At 32.5% G+C, this 9,723-nt stretch overlaps 1 protein-coding gene across 7 annotated transcripts; it reads left to right on the forward strand.

Moving 5' to 3' along the window:
* The first annotated feature begins 1,148 nt into the window (after nucleotides 1-1,148).
* LOC111404011 lies at nucleotides 1,149-9,085 on the forward strand. 7 transcript variants are annotated; one of them, XR_002704630.1, is made up of 5 exons: nucleotides 1,149-1,985; nucleotides 2,463-2,568; nucleotides 7,932-8,168; nucleotides 8,262-8,345; nucleotides 8,514-9,070. XR_002704630.1 is itself a non-coding variant. In XM_023032717.1 (4 exons), the coding sequence occupies exons 1-3, from the start codon at nucleotides 1,742-1,744 to the stop codon at nucleotides 8,273-8,275; spliced, it is 495 nt and encodes a 164-aa protein (XP_022888485.1). In that variant the 5' UTR covers nucleotides 1,149-1,741; the 3' UTR covers nucleotides 8,276-8,345; nucleotides 8,514-9,070. The 7 variants fall into 7 exon arrangements, 1 of the variants encoding a protein (XP_022888485.1); XR_002704631.1 differs by having other exon boundaries at nucleotides 7,991-8,168; XR_002704629.1 differs by having other exon boundaries at nucleotides 2,463-2,528.
* The last annotated feature ends 638 nt before the right edge of the window (nucleotides 9,086-9,723 follow it).

A 9,723-nucleotide genomic window follows, 5' to 3' on the forward strand; every position in this document is an offset into this window, starting at 1 on the left:
GAGATCTAGCAGGAGGCTAGAGGTATCTATGGCAATAGGAGACCGCAGGAAGTAGATCAAGAGGTTTTGTAAGCTAGAGGTATCTACGGCAGTAGATCCTAAGATCGGAATAGCGGGTCTTATCAGGTACAAAGCTTTGCGAGGTTGTGTATTCATTGAATTGATTATAGTGGAGGTAATTGACTTAGTCCTAGAGTCTTTCACACATTGGGTTTCTTCATCATCATATCATGTGTTGATTTATTTGTTTACAATATTACAACTACAGTATTCAAACATAGAGATAATTGGACTGTATGCTTAACCATCTAGAAACTAATTAAAAGTGACTTGTTGCTTTAATTAATTAATTCCGCACGTAAGGTCAAATTGGTAATTTGGTCGATAGCACTGAAAGTTGAATTTGGTGATCAACGCATTTCCTATGAATTTTCAATTTTTGGATTTGGCCTAATGGGAGAGAAAAAAAGGGGGGGCGAAAAAAAATAAAAGAAATTAGAGTGTGTTTGATTAACTTTATTTTTCATGAAAAACGTCATTTTTCCTCTTAAATTCCTACTTTATTATATTCATATTTTCCAAATAATTCATTCACACGCACGCGCGCGCGCACTCTCTCTCTCTCTCACACACACACACACACACACACACATTTACCCATCTATAAAAGAAAGACAAATATAACATTTTCTAGATTAGAAATTAAAATCAATCAAATACATTTAATTAATAAATTTCATGTTCTTTCCACACAAATTCTATGTTTACAATCAAATACACCCTTAAGGAAAAGAGAAATCAATATATTCATATATTTAAGTGTGATTATTACAATGTTAAGCCTCCTCTTTAACAAACCAAATAATTTAGGGATAATTGCAGCAGTGGTCACAAACCTTTGAATTTTTTGCAAACTTTACCTTAACCTTCACTTTGTACTATTCACAGTCCCAAACCTTTTAAAAATAGCACATGGGGTCCAAATGAATGATTTCCATTAGTTTAATCATTAGTTGAACCAAATAAATTGACTTTCATCAACTTTAAAGGGGTAAAGGGGTAAAATAGTAACTTTGAATTAAAATTGAAATACTAAAACAAAAAAAACTAAACCCAATCACTATTCATATTCTCTTTCCCACATTCAATCCCACACCCAATCTCCTCTTAAACCCAAAGCCTATTGGGTTCCATTTTACTTTGGGTGAATGCAAGTACATTATTCAAGATATTGATGCACACTCTGATTGGGTTTCTTGTGTCCAATATTCTCCTAATACACTTTAGGTGACTATAGTTTCTGGGTCATGGGATAGGACAGTGAAAATCTAGAATTTGAGAAATTGCAAGTTGAAATCCACCTTGGCTGGGCATACTGAGTCGGTTAATACAGTGGTTGTTTAGCCTGATGGGTCCTTGTGCACGAGTGGTGGGAAAGATGGGATGATATTTCTATGGGATTTGGCGGAAAGGAAGAAGCTTTACTCGTTGGGAGCTGGTTCAACTATTCATTCACTTTGCTTCAATCCCAACAGGTATTTGCTTACTGAAGCCAGCATTAAGATTTGAGACTTGGGTTTGCTGGAGTGTGAGGACGAGGAGGAAAGAAGTAGAGAGGAGTTGTTGGTGAAAACATTATCATAGTCGGTTGAATAGGACATGCATAGAGGGGTAAAACGGAACCAACTAGTATTGGGTTTACGAGGAGGTGGGTTGTGGAGATGGATATGAGAATGAGAAGATGAATGGCAATTGGGTTTTTCCTAAGAATGTTTTAATGAGGTATATTCTTTGTGTAATGAATGTCAATAACCTGAAAGACATTTACCCTCAAAACAACATAAGAAGTCAACAACCCTATCTTCAATGTCTCTCTCACGCCCACAAATCCACTCCACTTTCCACAACGCGCCTCTCTGTTTTCCTCCCCAAATCGCTGACATCAGCCGACGGTCGGCTGATAGTCCATGGTCTAAGGGTCGCCAGTAAGTCCTCTTTTAATTTCATGCTTTTTTCTTTGATTTTCACTTTTCCATGCTTATTATTCTCAATATCTTCCATGATTGATTTCACAAGAAAAAGGCTGTTTTCTACATATGTGCTGTTTGCACTTTCAAGAATAAAAAAAGATTCAATTAGAAAAGATTAAAGTTAAGTTTAAGCTAATATTGCACTTTCTAGTATGCCTTTGCCACATCAAATGAATCATGGCCGACTTTTTCTTTCATAGCATTATTAATTTTGCCATCTCTGGTATTGGAAGTTGGAACTGTTCTTTGGTTTTTGAAGTCTTAAAATGAACAATAAAGCTTCTAGTACAGGGGTTGGCTTTAGAGGGGCTTTACAGGATTTTGAAAAATTGGGACAACACAGGAATCAGATTGCCATGAAGTCTTAACTGTTGTTCCAGTAGTACATATTATTGAAAAAAGGTTTGCCATAACTGTTGTTTTTTAAATCAGGATCCAAGTATTTTGCTATCTTATGTAACTAGCAAGAAGGTGTTCTCTTTGGACTTTTGGTGACCGGTCAGTAATACTGGATTATAACTTCTATTTCAGTTTTTAGGTGTGCACTTCTTGCTTTTTTTCCCCTTCAACTTGATGTTTAGTAGGACACGTCTTTCCTTCTATTTACTCTTTTTGTGCTGTAAGCATTCTCAAGACTACTTTGTTAAAATTGTTGTGTTAGGGTAACATCTTTAATGGTGTATAAATTGCCTTTAGAGTATCAGCGGAGTTAGGTGCTACCTATTTAGGCATACGTGTGTGAACATGGTTTAGGGAGGGATGCTATGTGGACTGCTATTACTCATATCTCTATTTTGAAAATAGTACTTAGTGAATCCTAATTTGCAAGCGAAAAATATGCTAACAGATTTCATAGATAATATGCACTGCCAATTTATTGAATTTCCTCGCAGTCTTTTGGATTCATATACACCAGCGCCATTCGTGGACAATTGGTGAACTACAAACCAACCAACCCGACCGAACTTGATTGAGTTGGGTTGGGTTGGTTGGGTTTAAATATGTAATTGGGTTAATTTTATGCCAAACCTAACATGTTGGGTTTAGGTTGAGTAAAAATCCAACCCACGCCCACCCCTACAAGAAGGGACATATATGTAATTTTATTATTTTAAATAAATTTTAGGGCCAATGAATAATAAACTTCCAAGCATAGGTCAAAAAGTTTTAAAACCTCCACCATAACCACTCAAAATTGATCTGCTCATAAAAACTAAATACAAATACTTTAAAAAACACTCATAACTAGTACGTCGAAACTCCCAAGAATGCTCTAAGAGACTTTATAAATATAAAATACTTTTTATTTTTAAGAGTTAATGCAAAAAAATAAACTTTTAGTGACTCAAAGTTTCATATACAATTACTGCATTTAATAAGTTACAGATTTCAATACTATATTTCTTAAATTATTCAAACCACATTTTAATTCACTGACCATTGACATACAAAATATTATGTAAAATAAAATATGAGGAGAAATCAATAAACGTTCCTTGAGAAAAACAAAATGAAGAGAGTCAAAATCAAGAGCGTTGTTAGAGTGTCTAAAGATTTTAATTCTCTAAATTTAAAGATATTTCAATAATGCATCATTATAAATAAAGAATCTCTTATTGATACTCTTACACTAGCTATTTAAAGAGCTATCTTATCCTATCTTGTCTTGCTTAGATAAGCAAAAGCAATTCACTATCAAATGTAGTCTTCTTGATATATCAAGTCTAAATGGTGAGACGTTTAACAATTTTGAAGGATAGGAAAGTTGGTATGGATTCTAAAACCTAGCCAAATTACAAATGTGTTTTAATTATACTATTTCAACTATGGATAGCAGTCAGTCAAAATATATTATACTCAGTTTCAAATAGTTTTGATTGCAATGATGTAACTTGGTAAACTCTAAAAGGAAACATCCACCACCCCATACCACAGGTCAAACAACACAATTCACTACATTAATTGATCAAAAATACAATTATCAATTTTGTAATTTCGCAAAATTAACAAAAAAAATAATCAAAAGAAATCTAAGAACAACTCCCCAATATTTTTTTCTTTTGACTTGTTAATGGAGTGGAAGCAAATCCTCCGGTCTTACTTTATCACCACTTCTCTATAAAACTAATGAATTGAAAAGACAAATCCATTTTTTTTTCTTTTTTTGAAAAACCCATGAAGCATGCTTTCAATGTTTAGTACTTGTCTACATCATGGTTTGAAAACGGCACACTATAAGCTTCTTTTATGAAGATTTAACTCCTAAAACAAAACAATTTGTGGAAACAATATGTAATGGTGAATTTTTAGATAAAAATCTTGATCGAGCTTTGAAATTTTTAGGTCATATAGTTGAAAATTCTCAATTTGGCAAACAGAGAAAGCGATCGAAAATTCAATCAGATCTAGTCTTGCTAGTTCTAGTGAAGGAAAATATCAATTGAGTCAAGAGAATGATTTAAATGTTAGGATTGTTACTTTATCTAAAAAGGTTGAAGCCATGTAATTACAATGATGATTGACCTAATTAGGGACGAACTAGTAAATTTAAGATTTTCATGTGTTCTTTTGGTTATTTATATATCCAAGGAAGAGTTGATTGTGTTTCTAAATAGGTAGAGGCAATTTCTTTTAAACATAATGATAACAAATTCATATTGAAATATTTGAAAGAAAAATTTTTGTCAAAATTTGGAATACCTCGAGCCATTATAAGTGATAGGTTTACACTTTTGTAATAGACCTTTTAAGGCCCTAATGAAAAAATATGAGATTACTCGTTAAGTGTCTACTCCTTATCACTCGAACACAAGTGGTCAAGCTGAACTTGCAAATAGGGAGACTAAACACATCTTAAAAAAACAATGAATTCAAATAGAAATGATTGGTCTTTACGTTAACTGATGCACTTTAGACCTACTGTACAGCTTTCAAAACACTTCTTGGTATGTCCTCTTATTGACATGTTTTTGAAAGCCTTGTCATTTACTTGTTGAATTAGAACATAAAGCATTTTGGGCTATTAAAATGTTCAATTTCAGTTTAGATAAGGCGTGTTCACTAAGGAAACTTCAACTAAACGAGTTGAAAGAAATCATGAATGAAGTTTATGAGAACTCTTGAATTTACAAGGAAAGAATGAAGGTATATCATGATAAAAATATTGTTGAAAAAACTTTTTTGAGTCTTTCCAAAAAGTTCTTTTGTACAACTCAATGTTACAATTATTTTCTAGAAAACTAAGATCAAAGTGGACTGGTTCTTTCATTGTTGAACCTATTTACCCACACGGAGCTATAAAAATTGAAGATGCAATTAAATAAAATATTTTTGGAGTTACATCGTTTGACTTCTTTTTTGAAAATCTCTCTAAATTAGAGGAGTCCATTGCTTTGCTTAGTATTAAATATTGATTTTTCTTTTCTCATTATCTGTTTATATGTTTCCCTTTAGTTTTGTAATATTGTGTTTATCTTAGGCGTGTTTCTCTTACTATTATTTTTCTTTTTTTGTTCTAATGACATTGAAGGTTCTCCTAGTCCAATTAAAATCCAAAGCCCATCTCTTTGTTCAAACTTTTGATATTTAATGTCCTTCATACATTTTTCAATGTTTAATCTTCGCATTGAGGACAATGATTCATTTAAGTTGGGGAGTAAGGACCATCCAATTTTTAGCAAAGAATATTATCTATGGTACATATAAACTTTTTATCATGTCCCGATTACTTCATTTTATAGCTACGACGAATGTAATGACACAAGTTCTTAAAAGAGATGAAAATCCGTATTGAGGGCATTCCATAAAAGAGTTATGCGACATGTACATCTAGCTTTACACCTAGTTTTTTTACTTATGTGAGTTGATAGAATTTTATACATTGATTTTAACAACAATTTTTTAAATAATGGACAAATTTCTAACACATGGGCAAGTGTCACAAGGGTGACAACAATGGGTGTACAAATGGCATAATCCTGCATAAAAATCCAAGCAAGTCTTTGAGCCCATAATATTCTTTGGAGAGTAACCATTTTACCCATCAATCTTCTATAACTATTGGTCCATATTGTTAAAAAAAAAATGTGAAAAAGGAGAGAGTGTTGTCATTTTGATGATCTTTGAGCATGTATATATAAATAACCAATTTATTTTTCTAAAAGATGATAGTAAGGGCATCTTTGATCCGTTTAACCCTTTTTGGCCTACCAAATAAATATATATCCTTAGTAACCACTTTGAAGCCTCATGTTCTTAAAAATATAATGATGAAATGAGAAAGAGAACTAGCTCAAAAGGCCTCTCTTCAAAAACAAATTCAAAACACGACAACATATAAATCTATACTTTCCTCTTTCATACTTTATTTATAAACCTCATATGTTCTTTCATTAGCCTTATCATAGCCTACGTTTTAACCAAATAAAAAGTTATTCTTTTTTTAATAAACAATGGTTTGAAATATATGCTTGTTACAATGAGATACTTAATACGGTGACACTAAAAAAGGATAGGGGAAAATAAAGAAAAAAATGGGAAAAAAATTGGTTTGACTGTCATTATTTGCAATAATGAGATCATTCATATTTTTTAAAAAGATATGGGCAATATTTTCCTTGTTTGGTGTGTGTGTGTGTGTGTGATATACAAATATTTTGTATGCTATATCAGGGGTATATTTTTCTTCCGAGTGTTATCTTGTTAGAATTTATGAAATTCAATGGTTACACATACAAATTACCAATTTTTTTTCAAGTAATTCACTCTCTCACACACACACACATTTATCACATCTCTTTAGCTCATTTACCCACCAATAAAAGATTGAGAAATATAACATTTTATAGATTAGAAATTAAAACCGGTCAAACATATTTAATTAATAATTTTCATTTTTTTCCATGCAAATTTCATGTTTGTAATCAAACATACCCTTAGGAAAAACAGAAAGGGTGATTATATTGCCACATCAAAATTTTATTGAACCACCACATTTTTTCTATTTACAAAAATAACCATAATTAAAATGACATAAATAACCACCAACACCCATACATTGTTTCATCTATTCTATGTACACCATGGATTCAAACCCTAACCTATACAGGATGGTGACCTTCCAATTTCGTTCATAATCCATGGTTTTTTCTTTGTCTTTTTACTCCATCATCTCCATTTAAGTTTGCAGTTGCTCAATTTTGTGTAATTTACTAGTTTCATCTGACCAGTGTATGTTTCTGGGTTATTGTCTTAAGGTGGTATGATTTTCTGTTATCTTCTTTCTACCTCTGTTATCCATAATTATTGCAGAGGGTAGATTTTCTCACAACAAACGCAAAAGAACTCGTGGAAATGAAATAATCATTAATCTGGATGTCTACAATGAGCTTGTAGGAAATAAAATAATCATAATCCTTTTAACTACCAAGAATATTTTCTATCTGATAATGCTTACTGATCTGAATTCGTGTCTCTCTCTCTCTCTCTCTCTCTCTCTCTCTCTCTCACAATTGGAGTCGGAATATATATATGTAAAATGTTTTTAGTGTAATTATAAAAAACGTGTTTTGATTAGTGGTGGAAAAAAAGAATGTGGTGGTAATATAATCATACTTAGGTTTATAATTGTGAATTTATCGTGGTGTATTTATCAAAAACATGTTTTAATTGTAGTTGGAGTAGGAAATAAATTTTTTAGTGATAATATAATTATCCACAAAGAAATCAATATATTCATATATTTAAGTGTGAATATTACATGATAAGCCTCCTCTTTACATGACTCTTGAGATAGATGTTTCTCTCTCTCCCTTGATTTGCATGACTTTCATTTTCCACTTGAATGTCCCACCGTATACACTCTCTGATTATTTATATGTATATTGTGGTATTGATATACAGATATAGATATGATTATGTTTGTGGATTCTTGCTTATTTTTTAAATTGACGCTTCAAAAGAACGGGGAGCAAAATGAAGTTTCATTAGAACTTTTGGTACCAAAAAAAAAGGTCCCTAGTATCAGCTGCTTCTCTAATCATCGCCTCACAAACCCGCCTCCAACATGGCTTCTGAGAAAGATGTTGCACTCTCCGTTGATCCGCCTGGTTCTCCTGTTACGGATGATTGTTTTCACAAGTGCGTATTTTATTTCCAGATTTCGTACTCGACTATCGAAGCTTTAATTTTTTTCAATTTCTCAAAGTTCGTTCCTTTTTTTGGGGGGGGCAGTTTCTAGCTTTTAGGGGTTTTGGTGGATTGGCACCATCAGAAGTTGTGATTGTCCCTAAAGAGAAATTGACAGGAGTTTCTAAGGTACCTTTTCCATATCTTTGAAGGCAACTTCATCTCTCCATTGTTTCACCATTTTAGGGAATGGCAATTTCAATCTTCAATTGTGGCCTCGATTTTGTCCAAATTTTATGTCAGTTTAATCTGATCTGAAATGTTTGGTCTTTTATTTTCTATGACCCCATTTTATAGGCTGAGGAGGAGCATTGTCAGATGCTTGGCCAGTTTCTTTACACTGCTAAGCGGTTTGGTAAACGAGAAGGCCTCCTCAATCGTGGCTTTTAAGAGTCGTGATTAATGATGGGCCTGATTGAGGTTAGTATTCTTTCTTATTTGCTTTTAACATTCAACTTTTAAGTAACTTAAAGTTGTTCTATCTGAAAGTCATTTTTGGACATGCCGATCCGGAGATTGCCTTCATATGGTATTCCTCGGGGGCCGAAAATTGAAATGGCCACCGGGTAAACTAAAGTTAGGATGTATTTCTGGTCGCTAAGGATGTAACAATCTATCAGTTTGCTTTATCGAGACAAATGGGTACCATGCATTTTATAAATAAATTTATTAAGGCAGCTCGTCTTGTACTAGAGCAGGTCAAACCTTTTAACCATCTGCTGTTATCAATTTAACCATATGTCCTTGTTATCACTATCTTGATGGGGCTTTTATCTTTGTGATCACAATCATTATGGGGCTTTATGTTTTTGTAGCTTATTTGAGTTACTGGTGATTGTTTGGATATATGAATAGCTCCATTTCTCCTAGATTATGCAATAGACAATTATTTAATCAGATGAATCTTACAATCTTATTATGTGGCTTAAGAAAAATGGTTGACAAAATAGACGAGTTTGTAACACAGGGAGTGAAGTTGCAAATAAGTGTACTTTTCTCATTTATATATATATATTTACTGAAAAATCTTATATATTCTATAAAGTTTGAAAAAAAATGTATGTACAGAGGGGGGACTACCGAACCATGTCCCCCCTCTCATATAACACGTGGGCCCCACGTGTATTAAATAATGTCGAGCCGTAGTCCCCACCTCTTATTATGAGTAGTACGTAAAAGATTAGGTAAAAAATTTCGATATGTGTAGCATGGTCCATAAAGTTTTACAAATTTTGAAATCAGATAATTACTTTTAAGACTGAAAAAAATGATGGATTGGCAAAATTCCTTTTTTTTTTTTTTTATAAGCAATTATAAAATATATTGAATAAGCCATTTTATATCAAAGAATATCTAAATAAAATTATTATTTCACGCTATAAGCGGAAATCTTTATTCTGTAAAATGAATAACTGAATTATGTAATCTGAAATTTGATAAACTGAGAAATCACGTCGAAAGGATACCTGAAATACACATAGTCATGTATCGATCAATATCAATGTAC

The sequence above is a fragment of the Olea europaea genome, chromosome 11, assembly GCF_002742605.1.
Source record: "Olea europaea var. sylvestris chromosome 11, O_europaea_v1, whole genome shotgun sequence".
NCBI lineage: Eukaryota > Viridiplantae > Streptophyta > Magnoliopsida > Lamiales > Oleaceae > Olea > Olea europaea.

Excerpts from the sequence above, each read along its gene's own strand:
- LOC111404011 (XM_023032717.1), top strand. The coding sequence starts at position 1,742 with ATGAATGGCAATTGGGTTTTTCCTAAGAATGTTTTAATGAGGTATATT. Across the intron at positions 1,986-7,931 it reads CCATGGTCTAAGGGTCGCCA|ATATAGATATGATTATGTTT; the intron begins GTAAGTCCTCTT and ends ATTGATATACAG.